The 26,116-nt window shown below is 40.6% G+C and overlaps 1 protein-coding gene across 4 annotated transcripts in view; it reads right to left on the bottom strand.

The window, feature by feature from the left end:
• Window positions 1-1,267: 1,267 nt before the first annotated feature.
• Window positions 1,268-26,116, bottom strand: part of LOC119021478 (metabotropic glutamate receptor 4-like) — a 188,041-nt gene continuing 163,192 nt past the window's right edge. For 3 of the 4 annotated variants that reach the window (XM_037101779.1, XM_037101780.1, XM_037101781.1), the window contains 4 exons: window positions 18,926-19,062; window positions 16,685-17,620; window positions 5,820-6,066; window positions 1,268-2,136 (listed from right to left, as the gene is read on the bottom strand). In XM_037101779.1, the coding sequence (XP_036957674.1) occupies window positions 2,087-2,136; window positions 5,820-6,066; window positions 16,685-17,620; window positions 18,926-19,062 (1,370 nt within the window). In that variant the 3' untranslated portion in view covers window positions 1,268-2,086. Of the gene's footprint in view, window positions 2,137-5,358; window positions 5,424-5,819; window positions 6,067-16,684; window positions 17,621-18,925; window positions 19,063-26,116 lie in introns of all 4 variants that reach the window. The other variant, XR_005075600.1, reaches the window with a different exon arrangement.

Genomic DNA, 26,116 nt, shown 5'->3' with positions numbered 1-26,116 from the left:
CAGCAACATCTTCGTCTCAGTGAGAATTACGCTGCCGCTGTGATGACGCTGAGGCGATCCACTGGACCAGTTCCATACCTTTTGGTAAGAATGAATCATTAACACACCTGAAGATGTAAATACAAGGTCCAGTTTGAAAATCAACAGAATCCCCAGAACTTCTCTTTAATCAACGTGTTGCATTCATGAGCAAACCGGTCGATTCTCCACACAAACCTGAGAAAAAAAAAAAAAATGTCCGTTGAAGTTTGAAAACATTTTTAATAGAAATAAAATTTTTGTATAAAAAAAAAAAACTTAACATGCTTCACACACTTCATTAGTTTCTCATGAGGTTTTACAAATACATAGTCAGATAGCCAGGCACTGTATCTTTTTGTACATTTTCCCCAATTTTAGGATATGTCAGGACATAAAGCAGACATCATCAATCTATTTAATAACATACATTAACTTGCCATTTAATTTTGGTCAGCACTCACATTTTATTCTGCAACACAAATGGTGTTGAAAAGTAATACAGAGGGGGAGGCATGAAAAGCAGCATTGAATTCACGACACAAATGACCCCACAATGTTCCCCCCCCCCCAAGACATTAGAGGGCTTTTATACTGCACGAAGCCAACTATTAATCTGTTCAGCGAGCTCTGGGTGATTGATAGAGATATTGTATACTTTTGCAATTAGATTTTCATTTGTCGAAGAGCCTTACAACTTCCTGACACCTCCTTCTTATCATGAGAGTGCCCAGGGAGGACATGTATAGTAATGAATTTTCTCAGTGGCTGCTCCATTACAGATATCACCTTAAGGGCATATATATCGCACAATCCCCTCAAGGGCATACTTCATCTTAATTCCCCTGCTAATGGATCTGTACGGCTAAGCTTTACCCTTACACTTTGTGTGACCAAGAGAATAGCTGGTGGCAGTGATGGTTGGGGGGGGGGGGGAAGAGTCGTCCTGGATGACAGCTTACAGTAAGATCTCCTGGTTAGAATACTGTTTATTTTAACCACGAGCCTGTTTCAACGCACATACGGGTATGCGGAGGGCAGTGGCAGCCTTAGGCTAGCTGGTAATACAAATCATGGCCTCACTTAAGCACAGATAAATAATCACTCACTAGACCTTCACCATTTTGAGAACAGTTTTTTTTTTTTTTTTTAAAACGCACAATAGGCCCGAGCCCAAACAATTGTTAACAACGCTGCAACAGAGTTTTAAACGCATTCCAAAGATATTATTTTTTCTTTTTCTTGTATGTTTTTTTTTTTTTTTTTTTTTTAACAACACAACACAGGATGTTGAAACTGGCATGCTCAAAATTGGCAGAGACCATCTTATACGTGTAGTCATTCTTTTTAACTGAGTGGAAAGCTGCAAGAGGGTTTTATTTAAAAAAAAAAAAAGAAAAGAAGAAAAGAAAAGAAAAAGAAAATCCCATGTCTGGTTCAGATTTGTTGCATTGTTGAGATGATCACCAAGTCCTTTGACTCATGAGGCCGGGATAAAAACAAACACGAGCTCCTCTTAGAAATCCATGGACCATGTTTTCATGCCTTTTTGGTGTTGATTAATCCCTCGTGATGCCTCTGAGGTTTGAAGATTAATTATAGTTTTTGAGAAAAAAAAAACTGGCAGACGACATTGAGAACACCTGAACGGATTCTTGACTTTCAGTTCAGTTTCAGTCCGCGCTGCTCGAGATGACAGAGAAGTCTTTTGAAAGAGGGCATAGCTGAAATGTAAACACTCAAAAGGAAAGCTCCATCCTTCGATCCTCAGGCCTCTGCCATGCAAGTATTTTTCTTCTTCTTCTTTTTTTTTTCTATGTGTATTCTTGTGAGGCAGACAGAAGATGGAACTTTACAATTGCACTGTTATCTGCTCTGGTCCCCTTTGTTTTGTCCGTCCCTGTGGTCTCCCCTTCGACCGTGTCATGTCTTTGGGCAACGCTTCTGTGATCTCCACGCCAACAATAACACATCCATTTTTTTGTGTGTGTGTATGTGAAATTCCACTTTGTGTTTTCCCTCCATCAGGGGGGGAAAATCCTGAATTATGATAAGATCCTTTGTCCCCTTAGATTGCGTGGTTGCTGTAGCTGATGTAGGTCTGCTTTGTTGAGAAAGCTGAAAGAGAAGAATGAGAGGGGCGATTGAGAGTCCAGCCGAGTCAAGGTTAATTATTGTGACATATGAGATGAGGCAGACGGGGGCGTATATTTGGACATGTTTTCTCAGTCTAACAAGTGTAACATACGGTATAATGGCTGAAAATGAGTGTTCAGGTGCTGTTTTGTCTTCATGCTGCAGTGTAGCAGAAACGATAATAATTTCCATAAATTCCTGGGATTCCAGCTATATTTCCACCCTGTATTACCTTCACCAGAGAGCTTCAGTAAAGCCTGCTGCCCACCCCAGCACCACCTCCACCTCCACCACCCTTTCCTTCAACTATCAGGCCTCAACTTTCCAGTTGTCTCCCCAGACTGTGTAAGCTGATTCGCTGAGGTGGAGCAGATAAATCCTGACATATCACCGCCAGATCTTGGCAGTTGCGGGGAGCTGGCCCAGACAGGAATTTTTCAATTTCATCAAGCCGTATATTCACAGCGGCGATGACAATGACAAATGGCGCTTATTCAAATAGCCATGCACTGTGCGGGCCCCTGTAAACGCTAACCCCATCAGGATAAATTGCTGCTGGCTATCAATTCTGTGCCTTTTGCCTTCTCGCCACTTATTGTAACAAAAGGCCCTATTAACCCTCCACAGAAATTTAAAGTAAGACGGGAATTAATGTGTGTTTACATGTCGCTATTTTGATGGCCTTCACTGCAGTGCGCCATTGTTACTCCGGCGCATTGTCACATATCGATTTCAGTTTTCTGTGTTAACAGTAAATACGATGTCGGCTCTATTATTCTCCCATGAAGGGAAAGATTTCTCTCAACTGTTTGGTATGGAAAGTGAGGAGTAAACACAGCTTTAAAAATGAGTGACAACAGGCTCGATTTCTGGTTAGTGCGAGCCAGATGGAAGGGCTGTATCTCTGGTGACAGACGTGACCGATGGAAACCTGTTCCTGCCCGAGACGAGCCGGGCGGGAAGAGCATTCTGGACTTCACATGAGTCATTTCTGCTGACTCAATCGCTGAAGTCATTATTTACTTCACTTGTATAAATCCAGGGTGTGTTACTGATACAGTAGAGCCAAGCACTTTTATTGGTACTGAGATTAGGTGGAGGCGCTCGCTGGGAGGTGCAGCTGCCTCAGAGAGGAGAGTCAGATGCCTGGTGATTATTTACAGCGTGTTAAAACTCCGGCTGCAACCGGTGTTTTTCATGATTGATGTCTCAATTGTTATTTAAATTGATTGGTTAATGTCGATTAACTGTGAAAAATGCCTGACAGTTTCCATGAACACAAGATGAAGCCTTGAAATTGAGTGTTTTGTTCAAACATTAAATGTACTGAAAGAAACTTTTAACTGGTTATGAAACAGTCTATGTCCCATATATAGGTCATAGAGAAGATTATTTTGTTCTACATACACCCTCTGAATGCTAAATATGCTAATGTAACTATGCTACCTATGAACCTGAGAAAAATGGCTGACACATTTTTTCTGTTCAACCAAAAGTGTTACACATAGAGCAGCAGTTATGATCTTATTAAATTTGTGTTTTTCAAGTTATTTCCATGTCATAAAAATCATAAACAATTATTTGACATATGACCCTAAAAATGCACATATTGCACTCTACTATTAGATAGATTATAGTATTTACTACTATCTTTGTATTACCTGAAAACAATTTATAGGTAGTATAATGACGAACTGCAGGACCTACAGTCTTCATCTTGTCTTCTTTCTAAGAAAATCTAAATTTGATTTGATTTCTTATCACATCATATCTGTATTTAATGGTTTTATTGTTTGCATGTTTAAATAAATGTTGAAATAGATGAGTAGTTTATAATAAATCTTGCAATCCTCAAGTGAGGTTTAACTTATTAAGATGGTTTGACATATTTACTGTCATTGTAACTTTTATGTAAACCTAGTTTTAGAAGTGTCTGCAAGTTTGAAATAGAAATTTAAGATAGAGATAAAGACATCAACAGGCATTCAAAAGTTAAGTTTCAGCTATAATGACAATTAGGACAATTAGGACAGTACAGTTGTTCCTAATGCCTATCAGCGGGTTGGATACCAGCTTTTCAGGATCTGATAAATTGTAAAAAAAAGAACATTTTATAAAGGCACAGTGCTGTGAGCGAACTGAGGGGTTTTCACAGCTTTAGGTTTAATTTGTCTCACGGTCGTCACGGAGGCAGCCAGAATTAACAAAATCTGTAACTGCTTTAAATTCACATCAGTGTTGGACCAAGACGATATTTGACTCCAGAGCACTTCCCCTGTTATTGAGATAAATTAATTAATGACTTAAACTCATTAGTTCATCGAGTTGAAGGCATTTATCTGAACTACAAATTAATTTCCTCTTTTTTTAGTTATGAATACATTTTCTATAAATGTTCTCTTTATTTCTAAACTAGAAGGACACTGAGTGGAGCGCATACCTCTGCCAAGGGCCAACCTTTGAATCAATCAGACCTCATCAAATATCAAACTCAATAACCCTGCATCATTCTACATTTTAGACTACAGCTATTTAACAATAATTTAAATCTCACCATATCTAGGATCTACATCAAACATCAAACTCACTCGATACACTTGATACCAGACACCTGAATTTGTTTTTTTTATATCAAGATCGATGCATTATTCCATCAGAAATTAAGAGAAAATGTCTCGCTTTGTTGAGGAAAGTGTGTCAAAATTCCTGGATCCGTCTCTTTATCTGGATCCGCACCAAAAGTTAATGGGGTCTACGGGGTTAAACAATTAGTCGATCCATTGATTTGCTGATTGTCAGAAACTGAAAGGATAATTATCCTGATAGATTCATTATTTTAGTCATTTTTCAAGCAAAATGTCAAACTCTGGCAGCTGGTTTAAGCCTAAATGTGATTATTAGTTGGTTCTCTTTGTCAGAGTATATGAATGTAAAATACATATCTTTAGGGTTTTAGCTGTCAAATAGAAACAAGCTACTTGAATAGGTCACCTTAAGCTCTGCCAGATTTCAATGACCATCCCTCAGACTTCTGACATTTCATCAACAAAACAATCGATTGTCTCGTCAAAATAAACCCTTTAGCTACGACTGACAGCAGTGTAGAGCGCAGTGCACCAAACTGTCTCTATCTTTACCGAACACTAAGGTCAAACAGGAGAGAACTAGTTTGCAACACAGGATTTAAAAAAAGTATGCAGTTACCAAGAGTTTCCTGTCGAGGCATGTCAAATTTTCAAGTCTTTGCTACGGTACCAGCTGATACAGTTCTGGGTGTAAATATAGAGACAGACAGTCAAAGACGGAAGGTACATATCTGTGAAACGTTTGAAGATGTCACGTGTAGCCGTTCAATTCAGTGAAATAGTGATGACAACCAACAGCAGAATATGTTCAACTGACTTCCTACCACACACACACATCATTGAGATTCCTGTAATGTTTCCCTCTGACTCGCGTTCAGATGAACAGTGGCACATTTACTGGATTCAATGAAGTGTTAAATAACATGCTACACATCTGTTAATAAGTAATTATTTTTTACTCTGCGCTTCCAATCTCTGCACCGATGTGTTTGATTTACAAACACTGAAGGACAAAACATTACCAAGAAAAGATAAACAGTGTTTTTTTTTTCAGTCACTCATTAGCATTTCTGCTCTTACATTGTGTTTCGAGGCTTTCGCACAGCTCTGTTTTAGCTTCTCCGTTGGGTCTGAGTCCGGCCTTGGGGTTGAACTTGTTGGACATGGTGGCTGCAGTAACCACGGCCTTGAGGCTGCGTGTGCGCTTGGGCACATTCTGCTCGGGGTGGAAGAGAACCACGTAGACCTTCGGCATGTAGAGCAACCCGAGGGACACTGAAGCGCTCAGGCTCACGGAGATGGTCAGAGTGGTTGTTTGGATGTACATCTGCAAGAGGCAAGCACAAAACATGCAGAATACAAACAGTTTAGACCTTTATTTGACTCTGGATTGTGCAGATTTGTTCATATGGGTAGTGGGCTGTACAGTACAAGTGACATCTGCTGTGTATCATTATAATTAGAGCACCCAATGACCCGTTTGTTGGCCAAGCTGTTGTTGAAGTAGTTTCCACTGCGTCCAATCGAGGCTTCAAAACTATTCGATGCATGTGATGTTTTAAAACTTGTTCTAAATCACCATCTCATTTGCTTTAACGGTGAGTCTGCCAAACCAGCCAAGGCCACCTTGTTGGTTTAATTTTCTGCCGTACTAGTTTTAATATGGCCGTCACGTCAACCCGAGCACACATTTCAAAACGCCAGTCGACAGGATCCTTTTCTGACTCACAACAAGCAGGTCCATAAAATATAAACAAGCTTGTGAAAACTTTACACATGGTCACGTCCTTTGAATCACGGGGGATGCTACTCCGAGGATCATTCTCACTCGTTCCATTTTAATTGTTTCCGAAGCCGCAGCTGAATTAATGAGTCATCCTCAGAGAAGCATTAATGGATGAAAGCTTGTGTAATTTCTTTACATTGTACTACGTTGTGACTGCTTGACTGGCCGGCTGAGAAGAATTAACTTGTAAGTTGTGTCACAGAAGTTATTATTTAAAGAGACGGCAAACTTGAATGCATCCAAACACGACAATAAAGTTCCCTGTGGGGGGAGGTTCCTACCACCTGTAGGGTTTTCATCAGCACGATCACCTCTGAAGGAACCAGAGTTCTCTCAGTCAGGATTTCTGATTTTTACAGTTTGCTTTCACATCACACTGCTCCAACCATCACAGCGCACAACAGAGTAGGAAAAAAACTGTAAATCTTAGCCTCTGTCTGTCAATGATTTCTATTTATGAGTGCACGTGGCTAATCGACTCGTCGATTAAAAGTTGCAACCCCTCGCTCGTCGCCACCAGAAATACTAATCAATTAAACTGTTGTTTTAATATTGTACACATCTATATTATGTGTTGAGAAAAACAAACAGCTTCACTAACGTTAACAACAATGTCTTACTGTCACATCTCAGACATTATTCAGCCAACTGCAACGAGGTTGACTTGGCAATTAATAATATGATTTGGTTATTGGAGGATGTGATTAACGGTTTCACAGAGCTTGCATAATATATACTTTGTAGTTTCTGACAGTGTTTAACCTCATAGTTCAATCTGTGCTCAAGTTCGATGGCTTTCTGAGTGTTTTCTTACTTTCAGATTCATCAGTATAAACCATTTAAATGTCAGGGAAATACGCTGTTGAGAACATGAATTTTTTTCTGTATCCACAACTCGATGAAACGAACAAAAGAACTGTAAAGGCATCACAAAACTGCTGGCAGTTATTTCAACTACCTTGCTAATTGAAGGACAAATACGCTAATTTAGGGTATTTATCATGTGTCGCTACAAGTCTGGCTGATGGAATAATGGGTTCCTGGATTAAACAGTTCCTTTTTTTTAACCGATCTGACTACTGATGGTGTTCCTATGACCTACTTTAGTTCAGAATCAGTATTCCGATGCAAGCTTGATGGGGAAGTTTGAGGAAAGATGCAGAAAAGACCAACACTTTCTCACTCCCAGCTCGTCAAATGCTAGGATGCTTTCAAAATAAAGCGTATGACCTCTCCAACCACTCCAACCACTCCCGACTCTGAGTTTTCTTATTCTTTAAACAACTGCACTACAGGGGAACTTCAGTAAGTGACACCAGGGGGTCACGACAGCATAAGACTTAAAGTCACTGCGACATTGACCAGACTGCTGTATTTAACGTGTTGGGAGTGAGAATGGATTACAAAGAAAGACCAGGCCATGTTTAATACCTGCGCAAACATCAAATCAGTATCCTATAGGAAAATCACAATATAGAACCAAATGTTGATTATCAAACATGTAGGTGACAATAATAATGAAGGCAGAACTTTTCCACTTCCTGTCATGTGTTCCCACTTACGAGGGCCACAACACAGTGTTGCAGTTTATTCACTCTAACGTGGGCTGGAGCAGAAACAATTTTATTTGAGACTATAAAGGGCTGTTATTACTGGGCCTTACCATGCAGATAACTGCATTGTTGGTAAACAGCGCAATAATCATCCGAGTGTGAAAATAAACAAAGTTCCTCTCTTGCTCGCCGACTCCCTTGTATGTCAAAAACACTCCTGATCCAAATTTGATCAGTTAGCAACAAATGCAATCCTGCTCATATGCCTGATATTCAAACATCTGGGCTGTGTATTCTGCAACATACTGGATACTGTCAGTGCAGGCGTTTCATAAGGCAAACTTAAAGTTCCTGTCCTCTAAAGGTGGTTTACTATTAACGAAGCCTTCAGCACCCAAACATACAACTATTTTTTTTAGCACTGTAATCTTGAGATCATGAGATGAGAGAATGCAATGGTCCACTCTTAAGTTATTTTCTCATAATGACCTTGTTATCTCCAGAAAACACCATTTCTTCTTCCGTCATAATGACATAATTAGCTTGTGATTTCAAGAAAACTAATTTAATTTAACTGGGATAATACTATGTTTGACCCATGAACATTCAGTGCTTCCATATAATGAACAACTGAGAAACAGAAATATTTCTTCAGATTAAAGTGTGTCTTATTTTCTCTGTAGGATGTGTCAGGCCTTTTTTTAAAATGTAAAACAGTGCTGTGGGTTAGAAAATGAGTGGGTGCAGAACTTAAATAAATATGACTGTTCTTGGGACACCATGAGAGCGGATTTACAGCTGTAATCAAAACAAATGTTGCCTGAAGTATTCCAGTAAACCATCTTGACATGCACTGGCACATCAGGATCAAACACTTTCCTGGGCCATGATGTAAGACTCAACTAACACCGGCTCTCATTCACAGGCTTTGTACCTTAAACTATACATTTTTGATATGAACTGACTGTATAGCATCCTTTCCTTTTGACTGGCTGTTTTCATCAGCTGCAGAGTTACCCTCTCTACATCCCCGCTGTTTTTTTTTGTTTTGTTTTTTGTTTTTTTTATATGAAAGCAAGTAACATTTAGCTCTCCAGATGTGACCCCTGCTTGAATATCGTGTTTGTTTTTATTATTTGTGACTCTCCGTAGTGCTCCCCCCCGACCCAGACTGGCTGCATCTCATTGCAGCCAGTCGTGGTGCAATGTGGGGCTGCTGGCTGAAGAGAACAATGGAAGAATTGAGGCAGTATGAGAGAGGGACATCTGCAGCAGTCCCTCTTCCCAGCTGTAGGGAGTGTTCACCAGTGAACTGCTCTGGGCTCACTGCTGCCTAAGGGACCGACTGTTGAACCCAAGCTGTTACTCACTTGAACAGGAAGAGAAAGTTCTGTATTTCAACCCAGAATAGCCGTCTTCAAAGCAACCCTCACTGTCAGTTAATTAAACGTACTGCGAGGAGTTTTCTGACTGGTTGTGAAACAGTCTCAATTTAATACTGATGCCTCTATATGACCTACATAAGCAAACGAGACCATCCGCAGGAAGATTGGTTTATTTCTGCATGGTTATGCTTAATGCCTGGCACCGGGTCAGATTCCCCACAAAATCAGATGAAAAGATTTATGGACTGGAAGAGCAAAATATTTTGCAGTTAGGAGCACATTAGCCAGTTAAAAGGGAGCAGGAGGAGATTTTTTTCTGAAGGGAATTTAATTTTTAACATTTTTGGCAGAATAAGCTAAGAGGAAAAGAAAGGAAATGACAACAACAACGAAGAGACAGTGGAGGAAGACAGTGATGGAGCGCTGTGGGCAAAAACACAAGTCAACCTCACTCAGCCAATTAACAGATGGAGCGTAAATGCTTTATAAACCATTTATTAAGCAGTTTTACAAATCAGTTGCAACTTTATAATAACCAGTTGCTTATTAAGTGGTTTATAATACCTTTCAGTGTTTTACAGTGAAAAAAATATTAACTGAAGTTTAATCAACAATTAAATTACCATTTATTAACAGTTAGTTTGCAGGAGCTCTCGTTGAGGCCACTGGATGAGCTCCAGCGCACCGCCCTAGCTTCTCTCTGAGACTGTCTGACATGTGGAAGCAGTTGCTTGTCATAGCTAATTAGCTTGTCTGTCCAGGGTAACTTGACTTTTTGCTCATCTTTCTTCTTCTAAAAGTGCTTTTCCATATGTTTAGTCACAGGCTGGAGGTACCAAAGTAGCTCTTTGAATCCTTCGCTCTGGGGTCATGGATCTTTGGCAATTTCATGATTCGATCCGGGGTGTCCGATTTGATTCGAAGTCGATCTTCAATCTTAAAACGATTCTCAAATTCTCAGTTGGCAACATCACACTGCTAATTAATATTTTCAAAATCCATTTTGACAACTGCAACGGATTCTGAATCGTGGGAGATACGAATCATGATTCTTACGGTAATAAGATTTTTTTTTTACCCATCCCTACCTCAGTCTCTACTGCACTAGTTGGGACCCTGTCTCCGTGGACCCAATCGCACTTCCTCCCGCTGGCTTAGCAGCGACGTGATCTTTGTCTGTGACCCATCCTTGGACATGGCAGCAGCATTATTGCTCTTCATGTGGTACAGAGTAGTGCTTCGTTAGACTACAACTAAACTAAAGAGTGGCATCACACATTTTAACTTACATTTGACCTTTTGCCTTTCTGGAGGAAAATGTTCCCACACTATGCCTCTTTTGAATACACTTCACCTTTTATCTCAGACTGGTAATATTTCATTTTTGCCCAGCCAGTAGTTGATCATCAGTATATTTTATCTGGTAGAAAAAGAAATCCTCCAATGCCCACTGTACCGCTCAAACGGTGTCCTGTTTTCTGTTTTATTCAGACCAACTACAGTGTTCAATCCATTAATCTGTTTCCCCTGATTGCAGTGCACCTGAGCATGCACATACCCATAAATGCGAGTTGCTGCGTATCTCACACACCTATCATCACACCAGTATTAGCAGATCATGCCGGAGGCAAAACATAACATAGGAGAAGTACCATATGGCGGCAGTAATGACTTGACTATCTATCAGTACATATATGATGAGAGGAGTCAATATGAATCCCACATCTCTGCCTACAGAGTGCAGCACAAATGAGTGAGAATGGTAGCTGATATCGTAAGATTAATTTGAGGGTTAATAAATGTAAACAGATTCTATTTTCAACCAGGGACTCTAGAGTGCTTCTGCCTCTGAATGCAAACTATCAAATTCATTTAAACGGCATAATTCCCTCTCTACATTAAGCTTCTGCGTTCTTTCTCAGCATGATATGGAATTGTTCAGCAGAGGAGCTTGCTGCATGAGAATTCACAATAATTGCACTCTAATTAAGCTAATAAACAAATAGAAGCCTTAGGGGATGCAGTGATATGGCTTCCTGGGAGAATGTCATCTATAAAGATCACAATTCTTTGGCCTTGATTAGCTTCACGGCTTGTTCACCCATTATTGGCGCACCCAGAGGTCAACAGGCAGGACCCAGATGACTGTTGTGCTGTAGGCCTAATGAATGCAAAGACTGCTCTCTTAAGTTCACCACGATGCTCAGCTCCCTCTGCTCTGTAGCATCTATCTTCATTATGAATTATTGGGCCTGCGGGACATGGGCATGTGAATAATGCTGTTTATCTTTGGACTGAAAAGAGACAAAGAGAGACACAGAAAGGATCGAAGGGGGGTGGTAACAGGTAGCGGGGAAGAACATCGAGCCGACACAGTCATGAGCACACTCCTGTCTGACATCTGGTCTTGTTGAACTCACTGCAACTCCCACTCTTTGTCTGACTAGTGCACTAACAGCAGTTTTTTGTCATCGAGTTGGCAGTGCCAATAGTGTGATGGAGACTTCATAGAGAAATAAACAACACCACTCAATTCATCAGTCCATTCATGCACTGTAAAAGCAGGACCTCTTTGTGTGGGTTGATTGTCTTTGAACTGAGCCTATTGTGCTGAAGCCTCATTCCCATGCATGCCATTGTCCGACACCTTTCCTCCTGCCTCTGTCTTTGAGGCAGCCGCTGATTTACACTGTTTCTCCAGGTAAGCAGGTGTCACTTCTATTCCTACAGCTCGCATAAAGCCCCGTGATCACACTCCATAGATAGACCAGATGTCCCTGTTTGAATGATAGAGAAAGCCTCCCATGGCATTTGTTACATTTATCCTGGCACCAGATGACAAATAAATGACTGTGCTAGTACTGCTGAGGCAGAGGCCCGCTGTAAACTGGTGATGAGCGCATAGGCAGCAAGATAAGGTAAATCAAGACCCGGAGGAAGTGGAGCATTTAATTGCTCTGAAAGACATGTCAACGTGGGCTGTGAGGCTTTGTGGGGCCTGTCATTTACAGTACGATGATTATGAGGTGTGTTTGCTTTGACATGTTAATTCCTTAAATAAGAACATTGTTTATGTAACAGCACAGAGAGTCAGTCACAGGGTTTGTTTTTTTTTACATGAAGCCTTGCACAGCAAAACTGGTTACTTCATTGTTAGGCAAAGAAAGCCCCTGAAGGACGATGCATTAAAGCACGATCTGATCTGGCGTCCCCAAGGCAGGGATGACATCTTTCGTCAGTGCTTTTCAAAAACTGTTACAAATTACTGTTAAAAATCTGTTTTATGATCCAACAACGCTACAGTTAAATATACCGCAGGGAAAATTTGACTTGTTATGAAACCGTCTCAATTAAATAACGGTGCCTCCATATGACTTGCATAAGCAAATGAGACCATCCACGGGAAGATTTTCTATTTCTATATATTTATTCTTCATGCTCGTCACTGAGGTTCTCAACGAAATTAGATTAAACCGCTTACAGCGCAGACCGGAAGAGCCTTGGTTTACACTTTTCCAGGCAAAGTTTTAAAGTGAGTAATACATTAGCTGGTTAAACACTGGCATAAAGCTATCTTTGGTGTTGTCAAAGGGGACAGAATCGCCACCATGACATATTCAGTGAATTAGAGATCTTATGCAGGTTCTCCACCTAAAAAAATAAAGTATACTCCTGGGCCAGTCTGCATCACTGTTGCTGGAGGACATTCTTCATCACAGTTACAATAATGAAATACTTGGTTAGATTCAGTGAATAATCAGTGGCTTACAGTAGGAAATAGGCAAAAAGTCTAATGCAGAGTTTGTGGATCCAAAATAGCATCACACTTTTTCCTCTTTCGCTAACTAGAAGGATAAAAAAAAAAAATGTTTTTAGGGGCATAATTTAAAAGATGGATGCTATCTGTTTTCTTGGGGACTCTTAAAAGCAGTAAAAATAACAAAGTACCTTGTGTCTGACTAGACTAAACCATATTAGAGTGTGAGTTAAATTAGGTTTTTCAGAGTCGACACTTAAAGGCCGTTTTGGTTATATATTAAATATGATTATTCTCTTGCAAATTAGGAAAGAAAAAATGTGGGACATATCCCTGAAGCAAGGTTTCCATTTTGTGTTCCACTTCATGTCCTACCTTAACAACGCTCTGGGCAATGGTAGAAGTTTTCCAAATGATAAAAGTGGAACTCTCTCCCAGCCTTTGTGTGTACAGCTTTCTACAGGAAATAATAATTAATGAGTGACTAATATATATTTGGAACTGAAAGTCTTGAGGGTGAGAGAAGTTTTTAAGAATCTTGTAAATTAAATTAATGGGAGGTATGGAAGACGAAGAAGAAAAGAAGAAGAAGAAACCAAAAGTAGGGCTTAACTTACCCTTCAAAGATTTTTATTCACTCTGGTTTTACTATTCAAAGCCATGCTAGCTAATGGATTACCTCATCCTCCAAAAAAGCTGTTCAATCTCTCTGTGATTGTATAATTCTCTTTCATCTTCAGAGAAAGGAGATGGAATGATTAAACAAAGAACTCACTGATATCCATGGCTGCTGTTGACATGCGACTTAAGATGTGCAACACTCGCATTAAAAAATAATGTGGAATGTGGACTCAGTCTGCTTTTTTTCCGTACAGTGTGTGATGTGGGTCTGATGATCAAGAGCGTATAGTGATGACGGATGACATTTCAGGACATTTACCTCAATATATTTCAGTGATACATAGCAGTTTGCATTTAGCTCAGCAGCCCTTGTTATTGTTTTCATCATGTAGATGCTGTTGCTCAGTTTTAGTTTTAACATCAGATTTATAGGGTAAAAGGAGGCCAATATGCAGATTCACAGTAGTTTAGACTTTGCGGTGTTAACACAACATGCTGGGTGTGAAAGTAAGTTATTGTACTGCTGGTCACATCCTGCATTATTAATGTAATTCAATTGGCTGCAGTCATATGCAGATTTTCTGCAATGCTGTAGACTGTAGAGATTATTTTGGGATGCGGAGCGTGACACAATGCACAACTCGGTCCCTCAACGTTTTTCCACAAAGGTAACTATCACAGCCAGTTTTTCCAGGCCAGCATTTTGATGCATTGTTTTGTATAATCCCAAAGGGGAGGGAGGTAAGGATTAATTTGTTGCATCTGTCAGACCCATGCTGGCACCACTGATAGTGTCCATGCCAGTGTGAGGCTTTTCCCTCACCACTGTCCTCTCTTGTAGCCACTGAGCTTTTGTTACAGTGCCAAAAGAACTCTTTCAACTACATCTACACATTTCTACTGTGCCATTGTTGTAGCCCTTTGGCTTTGCACCCAGACTGTCTCCGCTGAGTGCGAGTTCCAAGCCAACCCCCCATTTCGATGTCCCTTTAGGATCCCTTTTGACCTGTAGCCTCCTAGAGCTCCCACTGGATGTGATCCAGGTCCACGGTTCACGAGGTCAGGCACATCGATTTGACATGGGAATATGAGTGTGAGCTTGTGTTTGAGTAAACAGCTCATGGGTGTTTAATTCACTGTGGCATGCAACAGTCACATGTGCTTGAGTCACAGTCTTGCGTGCTGCCTGCAGAGTTATAATAGAATGCTCTCATAAAACTGTGCCCACACTTGTCACAGTTGTTAATTTATTTAAAGTATCAGGCTTCAACATGACATCCCCTTTTTAGTTGTTGTTGTTAGAGCTGTTGAGGTTTATTAACTTCATTTCTAAAAATGCCTGTCGTGAAAATAAAAGCATGGTGGGATATTTTAATAAGAAAATGAACTCTGGCATTGCGTGTGAGACTGAGGTGAAAGTGTAAAGATTGCTGAACTGCAGTTTTAAGAAGTTACCAATGTGCAGTAGTGTAAGACCTTCTTCAGGAATCATATTATTATTATTATCAGGCTCTGGTAAATCAAGTGCAGAATGCTACAACACATACAAACTGCTGATCTTTGATTAATCACACAGTGACCAATAGACTCCTTTCTCGTTGCCAGGAGACTTATGTGTGTCATGTTTGTCATCTTGATCAGGTGGGGAAAACAGGGAGCAGTAGAAAGCAGCAAATCATAGGCTACATCTCAGACTACATTCAGAAGATGCTAAAGTTGTTTTCAAAAGTCCTAATCAAAAACATTATGGATTAAACTACATCATGGAAGTAGTAAGGGGTGAGAGATCTTGCTTCTTTTTCATCTCTGTTGAGAGTTGCACGACTGAACGATAGAGCTTCCTCAACCTAATCATACACCATATCATCGTCCTTGTCAAGCGGGGAAAAATAGACATGTTCACCTGGATGTTTTGTTTCCACCACAGTCAAGCTAGTAAAACTACTACTCAGATGTGACTACTGCAGAGTCATTTGATTTGGGAGTGAACCGCGACTGTACCCTTTCCCATTAAAGACAATGTTAGTGGTAGTTAGTGTTTTGTTTATCCACTGTAAAGGGGGTATGCAAGTATTATAATTAATAATATATTAACATGTAAATGTGAAATACCTTTGAGAAGCTCTAATCTAGAGGCTCTGGACTCAAGGGGCATATCTGAGGTGTGAAGAGGGTTAACAGGACAGAAAAGCAGGAAAAAAAAATGATACTGCCATAACAAATTATGCATATTTTCAGACTCTCCTATAATCTTTACATGAGATCTTTTTTGGCCCTTTCCTCTCTAAAAGTCATTAAAATAAAACAAGAATAAAAAGTTGCTCTTGGTTGAACTGGTAACAGGTGGTGGAGTAGAGTTCAAGGTAATGATAAGATATTCCTTTGTTTTCAAGGGTAACAAGCCAAAATGTTCTGAGGCACTAGTTTAATTTGTTATAATGCATCATCTTTTACTTGTGTTTTACGTGTAAAACTTATGCTGATAAGTTAAATGTGGGAGTCAAAAGCACATTTCTCTGAAATGTAGTGAAAAAGATGTGCAAAGTATCTCACAATTTTACTTAGTAAAACTAGTAGTAGTTATCATGTGTAGTTTTGTTTTGTTGTTTTTATCTACACTCTTTTGCTCTTCTGCAATCATTTTCATTATTAAAACATTCTTTTGAACAAACCAAGAGAGAGAATCAAAGACAGAAATTAAGAAGCAAGGCAAATTTGATTTGGAAATAAAGAAACTGTTTAGTAACTGTGAAGATTCATAAAAACCTTGAAGTATTACCATGGCTTGGAGAAAAAGGGTGGCAGGCAAAATGGAAAAAGTGGTTGAGTAGTTATAAGCTTACCTTTTCTGTGGACTGTGAGGTACCAAAGAAGATTGGGATGAATGCCAGCCAAATAATGCAGGTGGTGTACATTGTAAAACCAATGGGTTTGGCCTCATTGAAGGTCTCCGGCACCCCTCTGGTTTTAATGGCGTAGACTGTACAGGTGACCATGAGCAGCATGCTGTAGCCCAGCAGGCAGATCAGAGACAGGTCAGAGATGTCACACTTGAGCACACCGCGGGCCATGGTCGGGTTAGACGTCCTCTGGTCCTCATAGTCAATAATGGCCTTGGAGGGATCCACTCCGAACCAGATGCACACTCCGAGCAGCTGCACTGAGGCCAGGGTGAAGGTGATGGCGAGCTGGGAGGCAGGAGAGATGAACCTGGGAGCACTGACAGACATGCTGCCCTGCTCAAAGATGCGATAAATGCGGTTGGTTTTGGTGAGCAGGGCGGCATAGCTGATGCTCATGCCCAGACCCAAGAAGATCCTCCGGAGGGAACAGATTCCTACATCAGGGGTCGAAATCATCAGGAATGTTGTGGCATAACAGAGGAAGATGCCAGTTAGCAGCACATAGCTCAGCTCTCGGCCCGACGCTTTTACAATGGGAGTGTCGTTGTAGCGGATGAAAGTGACCACCACGAACACGGTGGCCATGATGCCAACGACCGCAATCAGCACAGGGATGACTGCCCACGGAGAGCTCCACTCCAGTTTAACAATGGGGATTGGAACGCAGCCCGTGTGATTCTCGTTGGGACGCAAGTCAAAGCGACACATCTTACACGTGTAGGTGTCTGCCTGGTACTGATAGCCATCACAACGCTCACAGTGCCAACAGCATGGGATGCCCTTCACGATCTTCTTGCGCTCGCCAGGCTGACAGGGATGACTGCAGATTGAGGAAGGGATCTGACGGACACCACCGGGCCACTGCATCGAACGAACCTGCGAGGGAGGCAAGGTGACACAGATAGACATGAATAGACTCAGAGAGTGAGACAAGGACAGAGGAGGAGAGATTTGTAGTGTATTAAACTGTCTGTGTCGTATAAAGTGGTGGCGTGTAGAGGTGGTGATACTTTATTGATCCAAAATATCCCCAGCACACCTGGAGGTCAAGGACAAACTGCCCCGTGGTTACTTGCTGTTTGGGTGTTTGAACCAGGCCTGAAATACCATTCTGTTTGCTCTCATGCCTCTTGGTTTCATTTATTTATTTGAGTCGGGGGTGGGAAAGGGCAAGCTAGGGGTCAAATAAATCATTCCTCAAAGACTCAGCAAAATTTACCAGCGGGAGGTCAAATTATATGAAGGGCAAGACACGAGAGGACAGAGGAAATCCATTGTTTGCTCTACAGGGAAATGACGATGTTTTTATTTTTTTCCGTTTTGGTAAATAGTTGTTTATGTTAAAAAAAATCAATACTCAGCTGTCAACGTTCTAAGGAACAAAAGATAAATTCTGTTTCAGGATGCTCCTCTCCTCGGTGGATTTTCCCTCCTTCTACGAGAACACTTGTAAAGATAAATTAAATTCATCATTTCAAACGGCTCTGCTCGCTTTAATGTTATGTTATCAATTTTATTCAATTGTGGCAGTTCATTCAAAGCTGTTAAAATTGTCTCCAAATGTGCATTCAATTAAGAACTCAAAGAACACTAATTAAATACAGCCAGCTTAAGAGTCAGAGCTGGCGCACTCAGTAGGTGCCTACCAAAAAACCTCCCTTCTTTTTCTTCCACAGCACATGTTGAAAGAGGTAAAGAAGGCAAAGCTCCTCTCAAGCTGCTTCATGTGTTCAATTGTACTCTGTTTTGCCTGCCCTAGGCTTCCTCTTCATTTTGTCAAAACATAATTTGTTTGGTTCCTTTATGTAATTTACTGTTATAATACCGATTCTTCATCACAGCTTCTCCTCGCTGTATTGTTTTTGGAAGTCAGTGATGCCGTCTGGAGAGATGATATTAAATGTGTCTGTCCTTAAGCTTCTTCTTTTCATCACAGTCCGCCCCGTTAATCATTTAAAGCGCCCTCTGGATATTTACACCTTTGAAGATGGCAGTAAGCGCTATCAAATGGTTTGGGAGGAGTTAGTGAGCAAACACACAGTTGCAGAGCTGCAAAATACAACTTTTCAGAGGAGGATTTTCAGGACAAACACTAATACGAGCACAGCGCTTGTAGGTTAAATGCAGTCAATCCTTTTGTGTAGATATGTGTGGGCATGGGATAGAAAAGGCAATACTCACATTGAGATGGAGTTGATCCGTCCAGTGGCCGATTATTTTGTACTCGGCCGTTCGGTTTCTGATTTGGTATTGGTAAATCTCGTAGCGTCCAGGGGCATCTCCGTTTTCATTGAAGAGCACGGGGTTGCCAGCTATGCCTAAACGAGAGAACAATCACCATCATTTACTGCTCAATACTGATACAATTTCGATGTAGTGAGCACAAATCTGATCTCTGAAAGCAAACCAAGCCAATTAACGACATTAAAAACTAAAATGATTATTGTTAATGTGAGACATTTTCTTCTTTTTACACAAAAAACATATTCTCTGGAGACGGAACATGTCTCCTTATGAGGACATACAGTATACACCAAGGATTGCAGTCATAGTAGACCATCCACAGGCATATGATATAGAGCTGCAACGAGTGGACACTTAATCAATTAGTTGCTGACCATTAAATTAATCGCCCACTATATTGTTGAGTCGTCTTTTTATTAAGGAAAAGAAAATCAAATCCTCCAGTATTAGCTTCTGTTAATGTAAATATTTTCTGGGTTCTGAAGTCCTCTCTACTCTTCTTTCTTCTCAGACAACTGAATATCTTTGTGATGAGGACAAAACAAGACTTTTCAGGACGTTACCTTGGGATTTGGATAAAGGAGCAACATGTTTCACCTTTTTCTGCCATTTTATGGACCGAACAATCAACCAACTCATTGAGAAACGACTAGTATTAATTGATAATGAAAAAAAAAAAAATCATTACAGCCTTGACAGAATGTCCTTTCAAAACCAACTTTCCAGGCCGAAATTGTAAAGTATGTGTGGTATGTAGGTGCATGGGTGGTTAAATTTTCATGCCAAAGACTGCAGTTGACTACCAAAGAACAACCTTATCACACTTTGTTTGAGCTTCCTGTCCTTTTTATAACCGTGACCATGATACTACCTAGTTTAGTTCCAGATTTAATGATTATATATGGCAAAATAATCTTACTACATAGGTAAGGTAACAACCAAGCTGTAACCATGAAAAATATTGACACATTATCATGAAGTGATAGTTTGAGCTTGATGCAATTGCTAACAGAAGAGGTGATTTTTAAACCAAAAAATGATGCCAACAGGATGATGAATCAATTGTCACTAACTGGACGGAGCAAAAAGACACACAAATCATTCATCATCTTTCAGCTCAATTCTTGATTTTCGAGTTCCAACCATTACAATTGTTTTTTGAATGTTTTTGAAGCTTTTTATTGTTTCTTAACAGCTAAGTAGCTATTAACTCAAATGTAATTAACCATAAATGTATCATTTATTAATGATGATTATAATATAAGTTACTGGTGTTGCCATCTGCAAATATTGTATCAAGAAATCATTTTCAAAACTTGGTGTTCACACAGTGTTATTATGAGGACCCAAACTACCTTTTGCAACCACTGTTGTTCTGCTGGCTACCGAGCAGCATTAATTTAAGCTGTTGTACTTTGTGCTTGCAAGCATCTTTGGACAGTGACAAACTGACTTCGAACAGCTGGAACTGCACAGGAGGTCCAGAGGTTGACAACTGACCTCCTCCTGACCTCATACACACTTTTATCACCACTCATGAGGTCTAATCAAGGTCTTCTACGCTTCATCATTGTGATAACAACTGTTATCGCAATGATAAAGATGACGTATTCCTGTGTGCCGTTTTAGTATCAGCTGTAATGATGTGTCACAAAGAGAGCACACCAAAGACTTCTCCATAAGCTCCTCTGTGGAAACTAGATGAGCCACACGTTCAGTCCAGCGATCCTTTTAATCACGGTATAACGTGAAAAGGTTCTCCTTAGAGGCGGAACGAGGGAACTTCATGTCTAATTGCTTTTCACATCAACTTCCACAAACATCCATACCTTCAAACACTGATGAAAGCTGTAAGCCCCTGTGTTTTTCTCGCGCAGCCTGGTTTATTATTAAGTCCCCCCAAAACACGAGCATCCCAGTTAAGAACAAAAGCTAAACGTGGCCAATTGCTTCTGATGGATTCCTGCTGATGAGTATTTTTTTTCCTTGCTCTTTGTTTCAATGCTTGAGGACGCGGTGCCCTAATCCACATCTCGATGAGTCAGCCCTGCTGGATTACAGCATTACCGTTTTACTCGCCTCGCCTCTGTGACAATACCGCCCACATCACAAAGCAGGAAATGATCATGGGAGGATTACAGTGACTTCACCAAGCAGAAAAGCATTATGTTTATATAAACATATAAAGCACATCAACACTAGGACTACCGTCATATTTTCTATCTAAGATTTTTATCGTGCCAAGCTTTTTCCCCGTTTTCCCTCCAGTTTCCAAAGCTTTTAAAAGTGCTTTGAAGCTCTCAGCCTTCCACTGTCACGGCTAGGGTCATGTGCTCGAGCCTGTAAGTGCTCGCATGGACCCCCACGGTAACTAAAAGAGGAAAATGGACTCTGAATACCACACCAGTGGTTTTGAGAGAATAATGCAGAATCAGCACCAGCATAACGCTGATGACACAGTGTGATTATATTCAACAGCTTTATGGGTCTTTTTGTAATTCATGCTTCTGACAGATTTACAGCTTTCTTTGTGTGGCTTTCAGCTACAGCTAGGTGAGGAAGATTTAGGTGGTGATTAAAAAAATGTTTAAAAAAAATTCAAAGGCTAATCTGATTTTTATTTTTGGACCATATTAACTGTATAATTTCATCAGCAGTGTTGGTTGTTCAAGGGTGTGTTTACCACCAGACAAGGATCATTCGGGTTTAGTTTTGTTTATAATGCAAGTGTTGATTTGCCCCAAACAGCCAGACTACTTTACTTAAGCTTGTAAAATGGCAATCAACAGCACACATCGAGTATGCGTAAGTGTGTGTGTTTGAATTCATCGACTCCAATTCTTCTCCGACTCCTCTCAGTGACATTACATTCATGAGGTCAAGTACATTTCCCCTCCAGTTTCAGCCAGCAGTCAACTTTACAGCACACATACACCAAAAAACTGAAAGTTACCTCTGCAAATTGCTACTGCAATCAGGTTGATGAACAGAAGTGAAAATAAATCCACTTTTTAAAAGTTAAAATGTATTCTCTGAGCTCTTAGAGCCAAGTGTGATGTGACTCTGGGTGTGTAATCCTCCACGAAGTCTGGAGTAGCAGCTCTGCACTCAGCAAATGCGTTTTCTTTTGTTCTGATATAGAGACCCCTAGCGACAGAAGTTACATATTTGTATAGGAACAGACAGTACAAACAGATGCCATATAACACAGCATTAATCGCTAATTTGCCATTTCCATTCCTAGATGGGCCTTAAATACATAAAACTCAACCACACGAAAAAACACTGTACAAACACAAACTCAGCATCTAAAAGAAATACAGACAGAACAAGTAACCAGATCGTAAGGCATCATACCTCTCAGGTGGTGCATTATGGTGAAACAAGTGGAAAAGATGAAATCAGGTTCTTAGTTAATGAAATGACAAATTAGGGCACTATGGGGAAACATTTGTGTGGGTGTCTGTCGCTCTCTCTGAGGCGAGTGTGTGCACTATGTTCTCTTCATTAAGGGTGAGGAGAGGGGTACATTTTGGGCCAGTGTGGTCAACGTTTGAGTTGCAGATGAGGAATTAGGCCTGTCATGCGGCACAAACTGCTTGTCTAAACAGTCCTCACACTAGTCAGGGGCATAATGAGTCCCGCAGAGGCCTCTTCCACCGCGGCATTGTGCTGTGCACTAATGTGACAAGGTAGCCGGAGGCCACACTTTCACCAGTGGCTACTCGTTTACTCGTTGCTTTGTGTGCTCTCAAAGAAAGGTTGGGGTTAATGGAGGGCTTGTAATTATATCTAATAGTTAATGACTGTGGTATTGGGCCCGCTTCCACCACACACACATACACACCTTAAGAATTACCCAAGTATGATCATTAATCCAACATGTGCTTGTTCTGCATGGATGCACAACCTGGACACCTTGGTGAATGGCAGCACAGCTTGCTGCCCTCTGCACTGGTCATTAACTCTTAATGACCTGTACGCAGGCAAGTCATGCAGAATTTACCACAGATCCACTTCGCTTTTGTGTGTGTGTACGTGTCTTTTCCACCCCTCTGTCACTGTCATGACATTAGCATGATTACTCAATCACTGCATATAAGCTTCTGCTATCTACAAGTGCTCTCTAAGTGGGCTTTAAGTGTTGTAAACAAACAAGGGGCATGCTTTGAAAAATAACTACAATGCATTTGGGATTTGGTGCTACAAAGGAGAGAATATGAATGATGTAAATTGTCCCATGGACGCCGGTATTCAGTTAACAAGACTCCTATAATATCCAGCATGAACAAATAAAGGGCAGGTTGAGACACTGAGGAGGGTTTAGAAGTTCTCAATAAGCTACCATGATCAATTCACCATAATGTACACGTTCACAGCACTAATTCTTTTAGTACAATGACAAGAGTCATGGCATATTCGCCAATTTGCTGCTCTTGGTTCCTCCTTTTCTAACAGAAATACTGTTTTCATTTGTTGAATAACTCCAGCTGGGTCTGCTGTGTTTGCAAGTGTGATTCAGTTTCTATCAGTACAACTTCAATTCCTTTGTGACTTTTAACTCTGAGATGCCCTAACAAATAAAAGCTTTTTAACAACATCCTTGGCTTGGTGCAAGTGTGTGCTTCCCCTTTCTAATGCAGTTTTTCCAATCACACCTGCTGGCCTAGCCCTACTCGGTTTTGGACTGTTTTTGCATTTCCACCACTGTGACTGTACCTTAACAGTGCTGGACAAATAAAAACAAAAATAAAGAAACAACAACTTGAAATAAGTGAATGAAAACAGCATTTCCATCTACTTTTGGAGGACCGCAACACCACTGCACTGTCTAGTCACATAAGCCATGAGACTGGCTGGTCAACAATATTGTTATTTAGGCTGCTCACACCAAATATATACCATTACACAATAAATACAGCCTAGTGCTATACGTATTATGTAAGTTTTTTTATGTGCTGGCTGACATGGCACTTTCTTGGTCAAGGTTAACCAGATACTGTCAGACACATGCACAAACATTCAGATACCCACCAAACTGCTTCGAATATGTTGCAGATGGAGGAAGCTTCTATGCCCTTGATTCCACTTGGTACTTTCTCTCTTACCTGGCATGTCCAATGCTGTTTTGTTCAATTCTCCACACGGCTTTACATCCCACTGGGAGTGTTTGAGGAGCATGCGGATGAGCATGAGGAGTGTCATGCCTGCTTGATCTTGCTGGTGTGCTCAGACTGTGTTTATTTTATCATTTTTCACTGTTCTTTGTGCTTCTAATGTGGTTGAGGCTACGTAGTTGAGACTGTAGGGTGACTTTATTGTGTCTGTAACATGATGAAGATGTGTCTGGTGGAATCTGAAGGTCAGAGCTGCTATTTCCAACCTTAGAGCCAGGAACCAGGTGCTACCTAAACAATGATACACTAGCTGTGTCCTCACATAGCTGCTCAATCCTGGACTAATCACAATATCTAACACAGCTTATGCGATGGTCACGCCACATCAAGTGCCGTAAGGCTGGGGCCATATTTCTCTGAGTAATTTTTATGACTTTTGAATTTGATTTTGAACTTTTCCTCACAAGAGGATTGTGTTATTTCTACTTTCAAGTGACAAATTCTCAATTTTCATAGTGTATTAGAAAAGAAACAGGGTCACAGAACATGGTGAATAACATTCAGTTTTAGAAATACAGGCCTGTCTTAGTCACTGTTTCTTATTTACATAACCTTTTTTTTTTTTTTTTGTAGAAATCTTACAGTATATGTACGCCAGGTGACAGAAGTAGATACCATGCTATGATAAAGAGGCTTTATGGAGAGAGCGGTATATTCTTATAGTGTCAAGGTGCTGACAGTCAGATTTGAATAACAGGGCTGGGTGTCAAGTCATTAAAAGAAAAACTGACATTTTATTCAAAATATATGTTTCAAAAACCATGTGCACTCTAGAAGTATCTTTTGAATTACACACCAGTGTTGACTTAGCACATCCTTGAGAAGAGGTATTGAGCAGTGATGGAGAACCCTCAGAGCTCACCTTTGTTCCACAGTCATAACCACAGTCCCAGGTGAGAGCGACGGCCCAAAGGCCACAGCTTGTTTGTCCGCAGCAGAGCAAAAAACACTTTCCCTGATGTGATGGCAAGAGACATGAAACACTGTGGGATGTTTCATTCAATTGCGACCTATTGAAGTCCAAACAACTCTTAGATGCATCAGATGCAGAGGTAGGAACCAGAAAGAGAGAAGCTCTACGGAGTGTCAAACTGTGCATTAGGATGGGCTGGACGTGTTTGAATCTTCTGCTTTGTTGGACGCAGCAATGGCGGCTGCTGAATGAGCTTAAGAGGCTGCTGATTTGGAATAAATAAACAGCCATAACTTTGGATCCATCTGTGTGAAAACGTATGATTGAGAGAGCACTCAAATGCTCCAGACCAAGGAAACATTTTTGTCAGATTGCTTTTCATCTTTTCTCAAAGGTTATCTTTCATCAGCGAGCTAACTGTGTCCCCTGGTGAGACCCTGACAGCCCACTGAGATATCACAGATACATGGCTTTTTGAGCCTGCCCGGAGTATGACCATTATGAACTCTTTTCAAAAACCTTTTTGACATTTGACCTTTTACGTTGAATTTCATTACAAATGCAACCTAAGACATAATACGTTTGCTATGGATATGGTCTGGCTGGACTCTCGAGAGCAGTGCAGCCCTGCAGAGGATGAAATGTGAATTATTTTTAGCAGTTGTCCGCTGAAACTGCTGACAACAAACAGAAATCCGTAACAATAGATTCTTGCTGGCTCAGCCTCAAGAATGATTCATCATGACAAAAAATGACCTACTTTTACATTTTGTCTGCAAGAAAAATAAAGGGATGATTGCTCGGTGTGCTTACTGGTGCATAACATACTAATAGCACACAGCACAGAGATAAATATTGTCTTTGAAAATGTAATACACAGTCCAGGCTCAGCTGTTGTTTTATGTATCTGGACAAGTTCAATATACTGCTGTGTGCTGACGCAATTAGATAGAGTGCAGTGTAACCTCAAGGCAACCCCTCTGGTCAGATGATGTTGTAACATTAATAGAGTTTGCTGGTGAGAACAAAATTCAACTG

This window comes from Acanthopagrus latus, chromosome 6 (assembly GCF_904848185.1).
Source record: "Acanthopagrus latus isolate v.2019 chromosome 6, fAcaLat1.1, whole genome shotgun sequence".
Classification (NCBI taxonomy): Eukaryota; Metazoa; Chordata; class Actinopteri; order Spariformes; family Sparidae; genus Acanthopagrus; species Acanthopagrus latus.
This window is presented reverse-complemented; position numbering and strand designations above follow the sequence as displayed.